General features: G+C 36.0%; 1 protein-coding gene across 1 annotated transcript in view; it reads right to left on the reverse strand.

The window, feature by feature from the left end:
* Positions 1-21,633, reverse strand: part of PRIM2 (DNA primase subunit 2) — a 102,574-nt gene that overhangs the window by 14,483 nt on the left and 66,458 nt on the right. The window contains exons 11-12 of the mRNA XM_082047676.1: positions 5,641-5,767; positions 4,714-4,796 (exon numbers count right to left, since the gene is read on the reverse strand). Of these exons, the coding sequence (XP_081903802.1) occupies positions 4,714-4,796; positions 5,641-5,767 (210 nt within the window). The remainder of the gene's footprint in view (positions 1-4,713; positions 4,797-5,640; positions 5,768-21,633) is intronic.

Genomic DNA, 21,633 nt, shown 5'->3' on the forward strand with positions numbered 1-21,633 from the left:
GTCCTCGAGAGTAGTTTGTCAGCAAGACCCTGATGAATATTTAAGATGTTGTGAAGAAATGGAAAGGAAAAACTCTAATAGTAACAGTTCTGATCCAGATCACTGTATATGAGCTGGAGATAACAAGCATTCAACAGACGGCCATGAAAAACAAGAGTCCCACAAACAAGAAACGCAAGCCTCCAGGCGATGCTGATAAAGACACGTGCTAAGCCTCCATCAGACTCAGACTTGAATATCTGTATTCACACTTGCACAAATTAAGGTTAAGACACCAGTTCTGTTTATTTTGGGTACAGAGTACCCACCAAAGTAAAATCCTTTGTGCATGGCCTGAGCTGCCATGGCTTCTCCAACCTCTCTGGCCAGGACAGCACCAACATCCTGACTGATGCTTCCGGAAGGCCTGATAAGGTTCCAGTCAACCTCTGTTTCAGAATGAGAATTTCATCTCAGTAGGGAACAGAAATTGTTGACCTTTTAATGAATCAAAGTGAACTTCTTAGCTTAGGAGAGAAACTTCTATTACTGCTCATCTGAAGAAAGAAGTGTGAGGTTCTCCTCTCACAAATACCATTTGCCCAGAAGAGTGCTCTGGAGTACCTGTTCCACAAAAACTGCACAACTGTACAGAAGTTCCAATGAGAACAAAACCCTTGGTGAGCACATGAACAGAACTGTAGGTGTGAGCTCTGAAGATCTCATGACTTTGAGCACAGATACATTCCTGAGACCCAGCATGAAGATGTCTTTTAAAAATCTCATTTGTTTTCGTGACAGATTCGCACACTGACAGATAAACGTATGAAAAATTTAAGGGCAGAAACCATCCACCCAAGAGGTCTCGTGAGTATAGATATTGGCACATTCTCAAAAAGAAGCATGCCTTATGCTTATAGCATATAAATCTGTAGCCCTGAAAGCATTTCGTTTAGGTGAAAAATATATTACTAAATAAAACAAAGATTAACCTTCTAAAATTTAAACAACATTATAAGTAAAAACATACAATACATTTTAAGGATTATCTCAAAATTGACAGAATTGTTGAATTGAATTTAAAAAAATCTGCTATTCTGTTGCAACTACTGTCACCTAAAGGTCATATTCCTAGAAAGGTAAAAAAGGAAGCAAGCGCCCATCAGCTAAAAAAAATAAAGATCAGCTGAGATAATGCTGGAAGACTGGGTTCTCACAGAGGAAATGCCATAGGGAAATCTTTGGAAAAAAATTATAAAAACAAGCATTTATGTCTGAAGGTGAAGGATTTCTGTGCAGCCAGTTGTTGGCTGAGTCAGTTCAGAAAGTCATCTCTTCTCAAGTCCAGTAAATTACTATAAATTATAGTAAAAATCACCCTTTAGGTGGATAGTAACCTTGATATACACCAAGTAAAAAAGCAGCACCCCAGGCCACAAGTTATCAAGTTATGCCCAACAGAATGTTACCTGATGTTAATCAAAGACATCCTCTTAAGAAATGAGCAGGAACACCCTATTTTTTAAAGTCAGTCATGAGGTAGTTCAAACAGGATTAGGATTTGGACAGCAAACTTGACCAGATTCTAGAATTAGAAGGTCTCAGCATAGTGATTGAATCCTGGGATCCCACAGTGAAGTAGCCTGATATCAAACTGTCTTGGATTTGTTTTGTGCAGCAGGAACATTCTTGCTGAAGAGAAGTATCAGAAGAAAAGCACAGAACAGCTTTCTCACAACCTGTCCATACTGGGAACAGAAATACTAGCATTTCTTCTTAGATTCCCAGATGGACAGTTTGATTTTTGAGTGCCTCAGTCATCAAAAGTGACTTCTAAGATAACATTCCACACTGCTTGCAATCCATTAAATAAGTAACTCTATGTACTCATGTAAATGTTTGGTTTCACTGCTCAGTGCATAATTTCACAGATCTTAGAGTATTTTATTTTGCTGGTACAGAACTTGGTAGTGATATAACATATGCCGTAAGCAGAGAGGTCTGAAACGATTAATTGATTGAGGAACAGAAGGTCTGGTATGTGACCTCTCAATGTGATTTCCAGAATTCTGTAATTTGTATTCAACAGACTACAAGTCTTGAACTTTCATTGGAATTCCTTAATGCAGCTCCTTAGCCACAGAGAAGCATGCATCACTACTAAGGTGGAAAGCAGAAGTCTACTGTTGACATGATCTGACACCTGTTACCACTGCAGGGGGTCTCTTAACTCCCTCAGTAACACCCATCAAGAAGTAAGCTGGGAAACAATTGAGCAAACAAACGTTAGTTCAAGTTACTTTTGCACAGATTTCATATAGAGGTTTGTAAAATATCAAAAACTGAATTTTCAAACAGTCAAGCATGAACCTGCTAGCTGCAACTGGTATGGACTGGCTGTAAATTTTTATAACATTTGGACTAAACAAAAGTGTCTGATCTCCACATTAATAAAGGAACACGACACAGAACTCCCAGTCAGGAACCTAACCAAAAGTCTTGTAGATTTACTATTTAGATGAAGAAAAATGGGGCCTCAAAGCCCAGAAAGATGACGGTGAAGATCCTGGGAAGTTGTGGATGATGCTGGAGATCAGAGATGCAGGGAGACGAATGCTGGGGAAAGCCCTGGGACCACGGCCTGTAATGCCCAAGACTGTTAACCACAGGCAGCTGCAAAGCAGGCATTGACATGACTTTCTGCTCTGTCCTCCCAGACCAGCAGTGATTCCCTTGCTGGAAAGGAAAGCTCTGAGACCTCAGTAAATACCACCAGGGTGGGAATGAGGGGGACTGTGTGAGACAATCAATCTGGGATACAGTTCTAATCTCTTTGATTCTTAAAACAAACAAATAAAAGAACCCTAAACCAAACCAGTATCCAGATCCACTACAGGCTCTCACCTGTAACACCATGACACACGCTGACTTTTATTAAATGGATTTGAGACTTCCACTCCTTGCAGACAGCTCGCACCCCTGAAAAACTGCTGTAAAATGTCTGCTCCTTTTAAGTTCACTGCCTTGTGCACGAGGCCACTTGAGTGTTGCCTCAGCCCAGAACAACACATTTCTCTCTACCATAAACCAGGCAGAGAGAACTGAAAAAGCATTTAGGTACCTACATTGATCTGGTTTTGACAACACAGAAGGGAATTTTTCACTTTTTGTACAACCTCCTTATCCAAAACATCTAGAGCATGAGGATGACACTAAATGAAGTCACATATGAAGATGGCAAAATAATTTTGGAACAAAGCAAGGAGCAAATATAAAAGGCCCCCAGCCACGGGAAATACATAGCTGAAAGGTTGAGCTCTGAATCATTCATTAAAAAGAGCAATCTGTCAGGCTGTAAGCAAGCTCTCATTTGATCTGGAGTTAACAGGAGGTCTAACAGACTCAAAGGGTACGGTTTGAGTGAATGTCAATCCTGAGGCCCAGACACTGGAAAAGCAACTGTATCAGAGGCTTCAAAAGATCGACAAACCATCCATCCCTAATAACCATTCACTGAGCTAAAGGAAAAACAACATTTCTGATACTCAGCAACTGTCACCAGCATCAGAGACGACTCTAAAAAGACACGGCCTGGACTGAAAGATCCTGAACTCTTATTAGTTATGCAAATGTTATTGGACCACGCAACTGTAGCAATGAGGAGTGGTAGCAATAAAATCTGTTTGAGATCTTGGGGACAGATGTGAACCAATCCTTTTTGTCTTCCTCCTACTAAATATATCAGAGACTGTCTGCTGTAAAAGATCAGTTTCTGAAAACCCAGCCACAGCCAACTTCTTTTTTTTTCATTATTATTATTATTTTTCAGATGGAGCATGTTTTGTTTTGGGTTTGTTTTGGTTTAACACTAGGAGTGGCCACCTAAAACTCAATTCACGCCAAGTAAGAATCTATGTTAAATATGAAGATACTGCCCCACTGTGCAAATTGACTGAAGAAATAACCTTTACTAAATCAAACCCACACATAGTAAAGCAGCTGAACCAGTAAATCCTCACCAATCTTTCCAATGATTAGCAGGATAAAAATCTCATCAATTTTTGATGCATATAAAAAGGAAAAAAGCCAAAGCAAAGTATCTCTGCTGCCTGTCAGATATATGGAAGACAGTCAAATGCTTATTTATATGAACCAGGAGAAAAGAAGAAAAATAAAACAAGAAAACATTCCTAGAAAAGTCTGGTTCGCAGTCCTTCAGTATACATGTCCAAAAGTTCCAACTTCTGCATTGTCCTTGCTAAGTAAGATAGTTTCACTAGGCATTTCATGTCCTTTTGTTATTTAGGGGATGTTAACACAATGGATGATTGAGAATGTATGTTTAAGTTTTCTTTACAGGAAGCAATTACTTATGTGTACTGACTACACAGTACAGTCTTCCACAAGTCACCGCAAAAATAAAAATAAATTATCTAAAATATTGCCAGATTCATTTAAACTTTTTTTTTCATCACAGTGCAGTAAAACAAAATTCTGCATTATATCCACTATAGTAATAAACCAACTCATAATATTAGGCAATAAAAAGTAGATTACAACAATCAACACATCAGTGGGAGCACTGGAGTCAGAAAGCCATGACTCTGCTTTAAACCTTTTATAAAAAGAGATAATTCACAATACATACTGACAAACTGCATATAGCGTTCCTACACAAATAGAAAGTAAAATTGAAAAGTAGTGCCTTATTAATGAAACAAACATAGGCCTTACCTGAGTTATTCCACTGGGAGGGATCTTGTATGACTGCAGCTTCTGCTTCAGTAGCTCAGGATCGCTGTGGCGGAATGGGCACCCTGACAGTAAAAAACAAGCAAGCTCACAAACAAGACTGTTAGCGCACTAAGGCACTCAAGAGACCAGCTAAGCTCTTCCTAATTGTCTAACAGCTTATTAATAAGAAAGTTAATTGCCCATGTGTACAATTGCTTACTTTTTTCTTACTTTTTTTTTAATAATTACTCCACTGCATGGTTATCAGGGCACCACAGGCTCAAGAGTTACATAAAATATCACAACGTAAACAGGCCACAATTCTCATTCACTGACAGGAAAAGAGTTTTAGTGCTAGTGCTAGCACAACTAGCACAACAATAGTGCTAGTACAGTTAATAACTGAAAAAAACAGGAAAAGACAAGTAATGAGAGCCAACTGGTCTTCAAAGCATAGTCTTTTTAAAAAATATTACCTCAGAAATACCTTAGAAAGTTCCACCCCCTTTAATAAGAGTGGGGCTCTTTGTCCTAGAATTAGCTTTGAGACACAACTGGATGAACAACTTGGTACTAAAGTAACAACGGCAAAGCCGATAGAGATTTTCCATGTTTAGTCACACAGAGGTAGGAGGTTTTAAAATACCCTAGCAAACTTCAGATGTTCTGTATGATTGAATTCATATCTCAAAACACCTTTAATTGGTCACTTTTTAAAGCATCTGTACATTTAAAGTCTCCTTGCACTGCATGACATAATGTATATAAAACCAGAAGCTATCAAGTGTGATCTAAAGAGTACAGTGTAAGACCACTGTGGCCTTAAAATTAAATACATAATTCAAGAGACTGCAGGAGGGAGTAACTTCTCTGTAACTTCTCTCGTCAACAATTTCTGCCTCTTTTTTTTTTTTTTAAGGAACTTACCATGATAATCTCCTTGACTTGGTGGATTGGACATGATAATCTTCATGCAGCTGTATGGGGTATAATCAGTTCTCTTCCCTTCTTTCCCATAGTTGTGGCGAATGCTGTAAGCATATCCTTTGTCAAACTGAACAAAAACAAAAGGATAAATTCTTACATACTGTGTCAGTGATTCTATCTGTTCTGCAATACTGGATAACAAAATAAACCTTACAAACATATTCAAACTGAGAAAAATAAATATTGAGTTGCTTGCTGCTAGCTTTGATTTTTATATTACATAGACTTGTATGTGCACATAGATGTGTTTTACACACATTTCACAAGTGTGAAACTGCATTGATTTAAGGTCTTTCCACCTGATGCAGTATTCACTATAAAGATGATTTAAAGATCAAAATTTTGAACTCCACGATGTTAGTAAATGCAGAAAACAGTCATTTTAAATCCTACACAAATGTCCATAAATTGATCACTTTATCAGGGCAAAAAATAGAAATTCTCTTTACTCAGGTCCACATTCTTGTTCTCCCAAAGCGTAATGCTTCACTGATACTTTGTTTCAGCACTGAAGTTCAATTCATTAGATTCTAAAATGGAATATACTTCACTTGTAGCAAGCAGAAAGATTTTAGTCTATCTTTTTTGTCTACTGACAGACTACCAATTCCTCCAATAAAATGAAATCTTCTAAAGTGATACAGATGTAAAAAAATATTTATCTTGGTGGATGAGTACAGTGCTATCAATGTACCATTGTAGATAAATCCTGTAGAGAATATTCAGTGACAAGAATTCATGTTATTTTACATGTGGCAATAGGTGACACAAAATTTGTAGTAGAATCAGATAATTTACCATCCGAATTCTGTTAAATTGCATGAGCTACCATAAGCCATCAAGGAACATGTGTTCAAATACAGGATAAAACAATGAAGAATCATGTTTAGAATTACACATACTCAGTCTCTTTTCTCCTCAAAAAAAGCTTTAAAAATACATTAAAGAACCTGTGCTCTTGCTCAATTCAAAAGTTTAACATTAATCTTATGTAAAATTCTTTACCTGAATTAAACAACCCCCCAAAGAATGTATGGGGTTTTTCCTCAAAAAACCACTTTAAAATAATTTTTGACACTGATATTTTACTAATACAAGAAAACGTAATATACTGAGAAAAGACACTGAAGTGTACAGCTGGCAACCCTACTACTACTACTTCATGAACACTCTGATTTCTACAGGTACAACTAGTTCCTTCTTTGGCCTGTGGAATTCCAAACAGTAATTCAGAATATTCATATACCTATGAAATACTTCAAGATGCTAAAACATGTCTAAAATACAATAGAAAAATAAGTATATTTTTCTTCATGTAAGACACTTAAATATTTTTTAAAGTATAAATAATTGAAAACCTATAACATAATACATAAGTAAATTAAAATGTGTATTAAAATATGCACAAACATTGAGAATAAACTCCTAAATTGCACCTGATTCTGGAAGGGTGTAAAATCTTTTAAGATGCTGGTCACAATTGAGCCAATGTATTAATAGTAATATTCAGAATTCCTTCCAAATAAGGCATAAGACATCCAAAGCTCTGAACAAACACTTACTAATTAATCCTTACTGTGCATTTGCCAAATTGACTTTATTTTAAAAGACAAAAAAAAAAAAAAAAAGAACGAGAGGGAGCAAACAGATAGTGTTGTATTTTCCAGCATAGCCACAGGCAGGATCCAGCATCTGGGAATATTCCTATTGAGTCAACCTCAAACTTTTGCCCAGGAGAGAAAAGAAACTGGTTGGTCAAACAGTAAAGCAATAGTACTTTTGCTTGCAATGGAGAGTTGGGTTTAGCAGCTCTTCCTCAGAAAACAGAGCAAGCCTGTGTGAGGATGTGCTGTCAGGAAGGGCCAGGGGAGCAGGTCCCCACCACTCCGCAGGGTGAGCAGCGGCTGCTGAGTCCTGCAGCTCCTGCACACGCCGTATTTATTTACTCCTGAGAAATGGCAAACAGCAAATGCAAACATGTGTATTTATTTCCAACTTCCTGAGTGCACCCGTTCAACCGAAGATGGAGTCTGTGATCCTACCATCACCTATTCTTCCATCCAGAAGCTCTGGAACCTTTCCGCCTTCTTTACAAAAGACAAATGAAAGCATATTTCATTTGCTTAACAAAGGACATTGGAGCACACAGTTAAATTAGACTAAATTAGTTTTTGGAAGGGAAAAACAAATCTTGAATGCTTCAGGATGTATTGCTTAGTTTGCCAGAGAATTAATACCCCTCTTCAACTAAAATCCTGAACTGTACTTTTCACATCACTTGCCTTAATGCCCACAGAAATTACTTTTACTACGTGAGTCGTTATTTTATGCTGAGAAACAGCTCTTGCAGTAAATAGAAATAACAGCTACATAACAACACAACGTGCCTTGGGATTGGTTCGACATTTTCTCATTGCTTTCTTGTAACCCTGTTTGGATCTGAGAGCTTTTGCAGTGGCAGATGGCAGAGAAGAATAACACAACTAAATGGTGAAGCCAGCACACGCAGATACGGGCTTCAGTAGGAGCTCTCATCTCGTGATTCAGCACTTATCGTTAATTAAGCAAACAGGATTTCAGCAGGACCAATATCCAACAGGCTATGTGGTCACCCTCAGTGGGAAGAAACCTTGAATTGCGGCATTTTATTTCAGAAAACACATCCTGAGCAACAGCCCTCTCTGTATACTGGGGGCCAAGCTCAATCATCAGACTCACTCTTTCCCAAAAACCATTACTCTGGGATGTGCACAACATAAAATCCCCCTCGGGATCAATCTTTCCTGCCAGCAAAAGCACCACTGTATAATTAGATGTGTTTGAAATATGCAGAAACAAGAAAGCACAGGTAGGGAACTGTCCCTTCCTATTTATTCTACTGCCCCAAGTTGAAGTGGTAGCATTTTCACAGTTCCACGAACAAAATAAACAAATTATGTGCAGCACACATCATGCATGTAGTGTTTGCAGGGTCATTCTCATTGCTTATAAATTACTTGGTTTTAAACTATTTCTGAAAAACAGTTTAAAAGCCTGTAGTTCTAGTATCACAGTATATTCTAAATGCACTCTCCTACAAGGTCATTATGGCAAAAAAAACTGTAAAAGGTCAAAACTTGAATAAGCGATTTTAAAAAATCAGTGTGTTGGTGATGGCCCTATAAGAACTGTTGTGGGTTTTAATGAAGCCTGATATGAACTTGCTTAATAATGATGCTGCAGGAGTGTGTACACTGTCCACTCTGTGTGACAGTTTCCACTGTGACAGAAGAAAAGAATACAAAGGCAAAAAACGATACTATTATCATAGAAAAAATGGAAATATGTCTCATTTAAGCAATGAAGTGGTTCACAATGAAACCAAGAAGCTTTCTCTGAGCTTTACCTTGATCCTCGAAGATACTAAGTTTTGTGAGGACTTCTCTTTCCAGTGTATGGGGATACTGAGGCTTTCTTAGACTTCTCCCTATAAGAAACTAAGCTCCTAGCACTGATTCGTGGGAGTAAAGCAGTTGTCCAAAGCCAGAATAGAGAAGGTGTAAGTAATCAAGTAAGTGTACTATAACAAGGAAATGACATTTTGCTTTTATGTGGTATATTCACATTATTATCAGACTAATGCAGATAACTGTTAGTTCAGACACACATACTGTGTTAGACAGCCTTCGCTAGAAGACATACAAGTTATAAATGAAGGTGTAAGTAAGGCATGAATATAAAGATATTTTAAAAACATACATAAGCTCTAGATCTGCAGCTGGCATAACCTAATATCAGATCACTATGTTCCAGAGAGGAATTTATGGAAATGTTGTTTTCAATAAATTCTGATCACATAAAAACCACAAAATCTTTGGATGTATATGCTTTCCTTTGAAGAAAAGTTTCTGTCAAAGCAGGGAAGGATGAGTCACATGTGCCTCATAATTATGAATTCAATACAACTGAATAAGATTTTGAAAGGGAACAATGACGAACAACATTCCCAAGGCATTCCAGCCGCTGCAGAGTAAGTAACATCATCACTGAGAGTTACTTTCCTTATATTACTTGTCATATTTGCAGATTTTTATCTGGAAATAGAACTAGGTCATCTCTTAATTTTGTTTTCAATTCTGAGATACAATATGTGTATAAGGATAGAAAATAATTTGCTTACAGGTTTCCCAAGGCCTGCATGCTGAGGTTCACACTTTGCAAAACTTTGTTTCAGTTTAACTAGTTTTATATACTCATGTAACATTTTCTGCATCTATTTCTTACAGTACTGGGAGATTTATTTATTTAGAAGTCTAACAACTAAGCAAAACGACCGCAGTAATTTTGTCTAGCTTCTTGGCTGACCACCAGATTAGTTCCAACTCTGCAAAATTGAAAGAAGTAATGGTTTCACACCTTTTTTTAAACAGTCATTGAGTAATTTCCTGTCTGAGTCTGTCTGAATAACAGCTTCAAATTCATAAATTTATTGCACAAACTTGTGTATCTTCCGAAATAATTGGTGGACTTTTTCAGTCATTTTGCAGGCAGTCACTGAAATCATTACTGTTGACACTGCTTAGCTGGCATATCTTTTTCCAAGCAACTCTTTTTTTAACCTCACTCTTAAAATAACCTCAACTCGAGGTTATCTTTTCCCAAGCATGGTTGTTATTTATGAGCACAAATAAATGCTTCTGCATCTGCTAATGCCAAAAAAAATCAATTTATCCTAAATTCTCAACCTGTAGCATGATTTCTACCTTTACGGTACAGATCAGAGACATCAGCTAAAATTGAACTGGAAAATTCTAATAGGTTGTGCAGCTGTCATCACAGACCGACTCACATCAAGTACAAACAAAACCTCTTCCCCTCCCATTTCAGATTTTCCAGGCCGCATGAGACAAGAACTGCTCTGCCCTGGAGATGGCTCCAGCTACCCCAAAGAAATCAAAAAAGTTTTAATCGGCCAAATTCCTTTTATACTACTAATGCAAAATATGACAATGTAGGCTTTTTTTACAGTAGTCCAAGCTTGCTTTAGTATAACTTAGCTATATATACAATTTTTCCACACATTTACATGGACTAAGATTTTGGACGAAGAAAAGCATAAAATAAGCCACAGCAGGCTGTCTTCTACCTAAGACACTGCATCAAATTACCAGCACAACACATCATAAAGCCATCTCCCACAACTACGTGTTTTCTCTTAGGCATAAGCTTGGTCATCTACAAAATACTTGATTAGGTACTTCAAGACACAGCAATATTTCTTTCTATATCTAAGTTATCAATACTTTTTTTTTTTTTTTTAATTCTGTTGATGTTTCACATACAGTCTATTGAAAAAAATCAGATACAGAAGATGCATTTCAAAACATGGTCATAGAAGAGACATTTCAATTCAGATTCGATTGTTTGGAGCAAACAATGAGAGAGTTGCTTTCAAACAAACTGAAGCCTCTGATCAAGAAACTGGCCCAGGGAAGACTGTTCTTTCACAGACTGCCAATGAAATAAAGTTTCCATGGATGTAACAGCTTGAGGTCTTTAAGGTAAACACCACTTTAAAAAATACTTTAAACAAAATTAACAGCATGTATAATTGTGACTTCATTTTAATGTTTACTAGTAAGAGTAGAAAAAAAATATTAACTTTTACAATAATATTTTATTCATTTCTAGTTCTGGTAAACTGTCTTTGTGATTACAGAATGATGCAGCAGTCTTTGTTTAAAGATTATTTTTACAGAACATGAAATGATTGCCTTAGCCTTATGTCCTGTCTTCCTGGCATAATATCACCTATTATTGGATAAAAAGATAGATACATTTGAAAGAAATTAAGTCCTTTCCACATTGTTCTGCACCCATCTCCTAATTCTTTTGGGGATTACAATGCCTAAGTTATTTCATGTAGTACTGCACTAATTATACTAGCCATTTTCTCTAACTTCATTTATATTTCCAAAAATTACAAACATAGAAAAAGATGAAAATGCTATGTACATATGAATATGAATATCACTGGTTTGATATTCCCAAGAATCATCATTTTTTCAAAACATTTGCTTAACCTACTGCAAAATGTTCAGTGAGTCACAGAACCAAAAAAAAAAAAAAAAATCTGAGTGAAAAACAGGCGTTTTAAGGCAAAAATCAGTTTGTGGGTGACAATTTCACCCACACCAGAATTCCACTAACAAACTGATACACAATCTCATTGAAAATATTGAAAGTTTCATGCTGGTAGTTCCAAGTGTTACTGAACATAGAGGTGTAAATTCCTTGCAATTTTAAATAGTCAAGAAATAGTCATGTTCATGAATTATAATGAAGAATTATAAGGAAATTGGAAATTATAGCAAGAAAATAAATATTTCAGACAGTAATTAATACTGAACAGGTGATGACAACTGCTGATGCTTTGTTTTTAAGCAGAAGAAAAGATTAAATCTTATTTTAAACATGAATTAAACAGCTGTTTAAAATGGCATATTTGACAGCACCATAAGAGATACTGTACTTTTCTTTAGTACCCATAAAAGTACATTGGTACTTTCCTTCAAATAACAAATGAAGACTCAATAAAGCCGATGACTCTAAATGTGTTTTAGTTTCAACAAATTTCTGCAGACTGTGCTCTACAGTATTAAAGAACTCTTTAAAAAAGTCTTTCTAATATCAGAGAACAATCTTGACTTCTTTAATACATATTTACTCCATAACATACTCATTTAGAAAGTTTAATGAGATATAAAAAAATCCAAAAATCAATTTCTAAATCAAGGAATCTCATTCAGTTCAGAAGAAAACCCACAGCACTTCTGGTTCTCCACGAATCACAAGGACACCAAAGCCTTTCAGATTTTTCTGCTGATGTTTTTCAGTCAGTGGTTTTCACATTTCAATATTCAGAGGAGTTAACTGACGTAACTTGGAAGTGTATCTTCAAGCAGAAGGTAAGCAGTAAATTAAGGGGGTTATTCATTTCATAAGAAGTGGCAGACAGAGAATAAGAGTACCCAAAACATTCAATGGTAAAGCAGAACACAGCATTATCACTGAAAAATATGTGACAGCATTAACAGATTGCAAAACAGACAGAAATTTGGCGCGTGGTACAATAAAAACCCACTAAGAAACTTAAATGGAAGTAGAATATTAACTAACTGTGTGCCTCGATAGGGATAAGATTCAGCTCCAGACATCTAAATCCAGACGTCTCCCATTACTGTCAATGGAGGTCAATGCAATCAGAAGAGCCTGCGGAGCAATTGAATTTACCCCAATGTAAGTGCCTAGAGGCTCATTAAATAAATCATTCTCTAGACACTATTGACTGTATAGGCTAGATCTCTATTGATCATAATGGCAGCTTAGGATCCCAGTATAAAGATTATGTATATCACGAAAAAAAGAAATTCAGTAAGTCTATATCAAAACTGGGAGAGATCCATACTCATATGTATTCCACTGCAGTATGTATTACAGGTTTTCAGAGAAGATGGATGAAGACTGGCCAGAGACCCCTGCAAAGTCCAAAAAGTAAATTCCCACTGCTTATCGAAGCTCTATCAATACTCTAAACAGGAGTACTCTCATATGATGTTCTACAGTTTTGAGCACAGCGAGCATGTAATGCATTTACAGTCTAATATAGCTCATGATATATTACACTGTGGCATATACTGTAACCTAGATCAGCAGGTACAATAAAAATGTAAGCATATAGGGAAGAAATAGAAGAGAAAACTGAAGTCAACAAGGAGACACGTTATCACTTTGTGATGAATCCTGAAATGTATCCAATGGGCCCTTGGTTATAAGACAAGCCAGCAATGAAGAAGCGCTACTGCTGGCATAGGCTGCAATTCACCTGTGCTAGGGTGTTCCCAATTTCAAAGATCTCTAGAGGATAATGGAATTAATCCAAGGAAGTCTGGCTCATTATCCAGTATTCCAATTCTGCTTAGTAAGCCCAACTACTGTAATTCTTCTTTAAAAAAAAAAAAAGAAAAAAAAAAATAATAATCTTTCCTGTTTGGGAAAAAAAAAAATCCTCAGAGTTTCATTGGGTCTCATACCCCAAACCCAACTCCATGAAGTAGATGAATTAGAAAACAAACAAACTGGAATTTAAACAATGAAACACCATAAAGATCACTAGCTTCTGCTCCTCCATGTACAGCAGGGGAGGGGGAGGAAGGTATTTGAGTGACATTGTGGTTTTCTCCTTGTGTAAGTGAACTTTAGAGACAGGGAGATCAGGAAAAGCTCAGACCACACCACATTAAGCAGAATTCAGTTTCACAGCTAAATAGCATTGTGCGTTTCAATATAAAATCAGAATCTAAATTTCTTTCAAGAAGTAGTAACCTCTATGATGAAATACTTAAGCCTTCTCATAGTAATTTAACTTTCCTACATCAACATATTAAATTTCTGAAACATAAATTGTGCATAGCACAACTAATGTATAAAAAGCTGTCCTGTCTTTATTCATGAGATTTAATAGATTTCAAAGACATACAGCAGAATGCTAAAACAATTCTGAAAGTAAAAATACATTTTTATGTACATTTTTTTTTATGTACATAGTGCCTATGTGGTATATCAGCAGAGTGCACACTTGATACAACATTCAGCTTTTCTGGATGACTGAATATGAAATATAGCTGGCTGAATATAGACAGATGGAATGTGACAGCTACATGATGTTACAACAATTACATGGACATTATCAAAAGAGAAGACAAAGCATACAGAAATCTGGGTTTTGTTTTGGAAGTCAGTTTATACAATTAAAGGAAATCCGAACATTTAATATAATAATTTTTAAATATTATTCCAAACAATTATATTAAGATTAATAAATTCTTCTATCAAAACTTTTCTGTTCAAAAAGCACAGGAACATAACTGGAAGAGACCTGCTATCTTACTCAGTTTGTCCTGGAAGGTAATAAAAACATATGGATGAACAGGTTTGCATCTTGAAAACAGTTAACCCCCATCTCAGAACGTGGGGTAAATAACCAGAGCTTAAATACATTACTGGTGGTGTGTGGCAACATACAGCAGGTATTTTCCAGCAGATGGCTATAAAGAGAGAGATATAGGGTTAAGAAGGTATTCGACAGAGCCTGCTGAAAACCGTATTTATTGACACCTCGATGCTTTACAATTGCTGCACTTCGAAATTTGGCAACCAGACAGACAAATCCATCTATTACTTTTCTTAAAATGTCATGGACTGACTTACTTGCTGCAGCTGCAATTGCTAATAAAACAAATGCCTCTTCTGACAAGTACACAACATTTCTACAGAGATAAAGTGCAAGTTTGACAAGTGGTTCAAGACTTCAAAAGGAATCTTAGAAAATTAAAGGTCTGGCTTTAACATCCATTTTTATACATACAATTCTAAAAAAATACTACTGTATGGAAAGAAAAAATGTGTTGCTGAGAATAAAACAAGTCATAAAAGACCAGATTCTGATCTAAATTAAGTTTAGTACAGGAAAGATCCTGGTTGCTTTCATTCTTGACAGTGCAAGAACATTTCCACTAACCTGCTCATACACTAGGTTACTAAATACTGATTTCAGTGCCTAATATGTAACAAGTGTGAAAACTGATTTCTTTTCATAGTAGCTAATACAGTTAAAAATATCACAAAAACTTTGCCAGCAATGTAATTAATATCCTAGAAGAGAGATGATGTAGCCAGAGTTCTCCTCTAAGACACGACACAGGCTGAAAGTTGGTCTAAAATTTTCCTCTATAATGTAAGACAGATGATAAACACTGAAAATCAAAAGTAAGGGCAGACACATTTTTAACAGGTTTAAAAGAAGACTAAACAAATTGAAGTACTTTAAAGCGAATAATCATAGTAAAATGCCACCAGAACTGTGGCTTCACAATAAAAACTGGAGAATTCCGGTTTTAAAAGAACATAACCGATAAATCTGCTAGCAGCTGAAAAAGGGATTGTGTTTGGAGTGAAAGAACACACATTTTTACCATAGCACTTTTTATTGTGATTCCTTCAGTATTGTGCCCACACAATAACCTCCCAGTATATAATAGTCTAAAATTATTTTAAGTCTTCTAGTACATCATCATCAGTTGTGGTCTACTTGAATAACAGCCATGAGGCAAAAATATAGGGAAAAATAATATTTTTATATCAACTTCATTTCATTGAAGAAATATTGCTTTAAGATTTTTGAATCTATTACTCAAAAATTATTTTTTTTTAATTCTAAGGTTTTTTTAAAAAAACAAAGATTCTGTAACAAAAATACTGTTTTATTAGAAAAAAGTTAAAATATAAAATGACTAATAGTGAAATATATTCTTGTCAATATTCAATAAGCTTAGACAACTATAAGATACACTGATTTGCTGATTAGTAATTTAAGGTCTGAGAACATAAAGTTTCAGATGGAAATACACAGAAGCATGGTTGAGTTTAATATGCATCAACATTAGGTACAGGGCATAATTAAAGCTACATCATTCTCTTAAACCTACATAATTATATCCCAAAGACACTTTTGCTTTAGTATCCTTAACTTTACTGATAAAACAGCAATGGCCTCAGGTTTAGAAGGTCATGCAATATTGTTTTAAAGTAAAATACACCCTTGCAAATAAAAGGATAAAAAAGAAGGTTTTAGTTTGGTTTTATTCATTCTAGTGTTTAGAACTCCAGATGTGGCAAACAAAACAAAATTCTAATGCACGCTAAAAGAAAACAAGTGAAGTTACAGATTATTTCCCCACAAAAAGTTACGGGGAACTGATGCAGCATTTAAATATGGGGGAGGGGGGGAAGTAAGCATGGCTAATTTATATACCTACGCACTACAGTACCTTTTCAATGATGATTACATACATGGAATACAGGCAGAAATGGTGGAAAACTTATTATTTTCATCTTATTTTGCTGAAGTAAGTGGTAGGACATTTCTACCACGTATCAAAGAAAAACTGATCTTATATTTACATCTGATTTCTCATTGTCTAGCTTCTTACATGTCAACTGGAGCTATAATATGTTTCATTTATTTCCCTAATTTGGAGTTTAAAAAAGTAAAACGGACTATGAGAGAAAGAGCCCCAGAACACGTACCTATATTCTTCATTTAATAAAGAGGTAAGAGCAACACCACCTACAAACTTGCACACATTTGTGTGAGTATTGTGAACAAGGTAGATGTTACCGGTAAATCTCTTGGCAGCAAACTCAGGATTTCCTGTTTACATGAAAGATGAAATAGCATCAACTCCTTTGCAAAACTTGTATTAATCATATCATGCAATAATGTCCATAAGCGGAACATGGCATGTTATTTTAACAACAACAATTCCATACTGCTATTTAACCCTAAGTCCTAATAAAAATCTCCATCTGATGCAAACAACTCTAAAGTATTTTGATTTGATCTCACGATTAATTAATGAAGGAAGCAAGCAGCTATCTCCAGCTCTAACTAGATCAGCTGATTTTCTGCAGAATGATTGTGTCCACAACACTAAACAGAAGTTACACTGACAACACTGACAGTGACTTCCCTTCAGCCATGGGCCAGGATTAGATGTTTGCAGGCATTGCTAATATTCTCTACATTTGATGCAGTTGGTGAGGAAACTTATCCCAGCTCCTTCCTATGACTTTGTGGAATTCAACATGAGTCTGCAAGGAGTTATTCACGTTTGATCACACTTCTTGGAATACAATCAAACACAACCCCTGTGAGCACGCTTTCTCAGTCACTGTCAGAAGCCTTCACAGATCTCTTTCCTACTGCTTTGGTCAATAGCTACACAAAACAAATTGAAGACATCAAACCAAGCAGACCAGTATGTCAGTAATATGCCACTGGTACTCATCTGAGTGTTTCAGAATTCTTAACTGCTTCACAAGAGATGGGAACAGAATGCTAGCAAGAATAAATAAATGTACAAAGGACACAAAACACACAAAGGACAAACTCTCATCTATAAAACACAACTTTAAATAAATATGATAATATATGACAGAAAGAATCTTGCATGCTTTTAACATACTTAGTGTGATACACTTATTGCCAAAAGTAATCAAATTTTAATGGCAATTGAAGCTTATTTCCATTCAGCTAACAAAGGATATGATTCCTTAGACTAAACTCCCATGGTCAGATGACAGATGTTTTGCAAGAAATTCCTAGTTTTCAGGCTCAGCTCTAACCGCTCATATGGAACCAAATGGTTAAGTATGGTAGCTATCCACAACACAAGCCCTCAGGATTTCCAGTTATTTGGGTCCAACCCCTCCCTGCTTCTTCTTAGCAAATTACCATGGCCAAAGGACAGATAACAAAATCTTTTTCCAGCTACAACCAACAATTCAGCTTAACACAGATGCAACAACAGCAACTAATGTATTTACAGCTTCAAGTCATGCTTTTCATTCTCAGGCCTAGTTGTATAAACTTCGACTATAAAACAAATTCACTCAAAACACCTCTTCTGCATATTGTTTATTAAAATATAAAACAAACTCCAGCCTATCCTCTTAGCTGAGACCATGCCAGTTAATAGATCTCAGCAGCCATCTCTCTTCACATGAATATCATCTTCAACAATGGTTATGTCCCATTTGCACAATGCACCTGTTAACCTCAAGGCTTCAATCTATATGCAAAAAAACCCCAAACAAACAAAAAAACCCAAACCAAACCAAAACTTTAAGGAAGTTATATGGAAAGAGTAGATCTCCTGATGATTGATGCACTGCCATAAAGCTGATTCCTGGAAGCTAACATTACGATGGACACTTTTAACTTGGTGTTGAGTGTATCACTGTGGCAAAGGCTGTTCAGCTCCTAACAACCAGCATCTTGGTCGAGACACTTCACAAGTATTTTGCACAAATATTCTAATTTCATCAACATGGCTGTTCAGATGAATGCTACAAAGGACCCCAAACCAAAACCACACAAAAGAACTCAGGAACAGTGAAATCTGAAAGTCCTTTACCTTAGCCTTTGGGATTGAAATTCAAATTGAGTCTTAATTTTTGCTTCAAGCCAAAATTTCCTAGGATGCACTTGCAGCACCCAGAGTCTTGAAACCCCCATAACATTTGCACAGTGGTGCGGTTTTTTCCCTTCGAACTTGCATTTAAAGAAAAGGTTTAATGTAAATTCAACAATAAGTTTGAAAATCAAAACAAGTCATGTAAATCAAAATGCATTTTCATGTTTCTCTGACAACTGAATCACTTCTAGCCTGCTATTAAAGCAACCTCAAGATCTAACTTTCTAGAATACAAAAAACATTTGGAAATATATCATAAAAGAATGTTGACTTTCTTTACGCTCAACTATATGAGGTAAGCATAGCCATTCAATATATATTAATGTTATGAATAGAATGTCATTTTTGCCAATACAGAATTAAAATGATTCACCCAAAATCTTTAAAATTTGCTTGTTCTATCTCACTACAACTAGAGTATGAAATTATAATTTCCAAATAATGAAAGAGAAATACAGGCAGTAAGTGGTTCTACTGAGGCTAATTTTTACACTCAGTGGTGGAAGGAAAAAAAAAAAATCTATTTCATTTTATAATGAGTTTAACACAAAAATCAAAAGCTTGACTATCTAGTCCCCTGATAACCAACAAAAGCAAAGGCAATACGCTTAAGTATATTAATACTTTGTTACTATGACATATTTTTCCATAGACTTCAGAAGGATTTTACAGCTAATATATGCTGCACTTTTATTGCATTATTTTATATCCTAGAAGAAAGCAAACATTTTGTTAAAGTTCTATAGTAGCCTTTATACATCACAGGAGAACTCAAGCCTAGCCATCTATTTGCATGACAGTACTACTGATGTACAACTAAAGAAAGATCAGATTTTTACCCTGTAGAGAGTAATTTAAATTATATTTATATCTTTATCTCTTAGATGTCAAATATTGTGGCTTGCTGTTCAAGACGTCAGTCTAGGCTGAAGACTTGTAAAATTTAAATAATTCAAGAATAAAAGTAGTAAATGGCATTCAGTTAGACAATTATAATTAAAAATGTGACAGAATAATGATCCTTTTCAGCTTTATGAATCAAAATATATTCTCCAAACAGTAGGCACCACTACCAAATATAAAGCGAACAAGTAAAAAAAGATTCTAGCTGCAAATCAAGCCCCAAATCTGCAACAAATGAGAGAGTGAAATACCGAAACCAAAGGTAACCAACTGACCAATACAGAAAATATTTCTGTGGATTTAAGGAGGTAAAGGTTGTTTTAAAGAATCACCACATCATCCATACATTAGAAATTGCACGGTGGATAGTTGTTCCTGCTTAAAAGTACTGCCCTGTACCAAGTGCCTATTTCTATTTTCATTTAAATACATGAGGTTTTTAGTAATATAATTGTATAGACCTACAAAGCTCTATAGCATAACTACTTCTAATTTACATCTCTACATTATATTTCTTTATTCCTTATGATCTTGTCTCCCTCTAGTGGCTGGCCCTCACAAAAATATACTCTACCCCTATTCAGACCTGTGTGCAGAATCATTGGATAATTCAGCTGGAAAGCCCCTCAGGTCTCTAGTCCAAGCTCCCCTCACAGAATTTGTGTTCGGCCCTGATAGAAACATTCACCACCAGCCGTGTGCAGTCAAGGTGAAGCCTCAACTCCTGAATCCAGAATCTCCTAAGATCATCTGGAAAAGAAATGGAAGAGCCAGGAAAATCTAATCACTGGAAATATCTCATTGGGATGTATCTTCATCCCTAAGTTTCATCACTTCTTAACAGAGTAGGAGATGTATTCTTTTGCATATTGATGCAGTACATGGCTGGCAAGTTGTCTGTCCTCAGTTTCATACATCATCATCATGTGTGGAAGAAACACCTAAATATATTATAATAATAATCAACTGAAGCTCAAAGGCTTCATTGTGAAGGGTTTGCTTCTTTACCAATCACAGACTCTGAGCAAGGTTGCATCTGAGTAAACTTTGCTCTTCTTGCTTCCAGGAGGACGTTTGTCATGAGGACCTTCACTAGTGGGAAGGCATGAAGAGTCATATCTCAGGCAGAAACCTCTGACAACAAGAAAAGAACCTGCTCATTGCCACTTGTAACCAACTGCTGCAGAAAACAACAAACCATATGAAACTGCTGTAAGATGATCTGGAAAATTAAGTCAGAAGAGGCTTCACTGTCCTGAATGCCACCACAGCCCAGGAAAGAGTCCTTGAACACAGAGACTAAAGAGCCATGTCTTCTTCTTAGTGAGAAGTCACAAGGACAAGAAAGATGTTCTCTCATCGGGATAATTTAGTAAACATAGTAATGCTTAAGTGTTGGAGATTTATTTAAAAGAAGAAAAAACAAACCCAAAAAACCCACTTTTGCACAATTTTCAGATGCACTTCAGTAGCATATACAAAAATAATAAAAATCAGTGCACTATCAGATTGCAATATCAAAGGAACTACATTTCAACACAGAAGTGCACAACTAGCAACTGCCTATTCTGTAAAAAGTGGTAAATAATCAGAGTATTAGAAGTGAGCGTTTCATACCCCCGTGTACCAAATACTGCTGAAGAAAAAGAATATATATCACAAGCATGTATGTAGGAAAGGAAAGCAGAAAGTGATGGGTTGCCTTAATCATCCATCCATATCAAACCCTTGATTCCAGGCCATTAGCTAATGAAGAAACTGAAGAATGCCTTAAAGAAACTGATCCAGCTTTAATTCCCTCCTTTGTTCTAAATACTGCATCATCTTTCAAGTTGTCAATCTCACATTCACAGGCTAATAATACAAATAGATCTGAAAACAACAGCCAAGTAACAAACTCTGCTATAAGAGGATTTTCTTTTCAACTAAGCAGCATTTTTACAACTGTGGGGTC

The sequence above is a fragment of the Streptopelia decaocto genome, assembly GCF_964273445.1.
Source record: "Streptopelia decaocto genome assembly, chromosome: 3".
Taxonomy (NCBI): Eukaryota; Metazoa; Chordata; class Aves; order Columbiformes; family Columbidae; genus Streptopelia; species Streptopelia decaocto.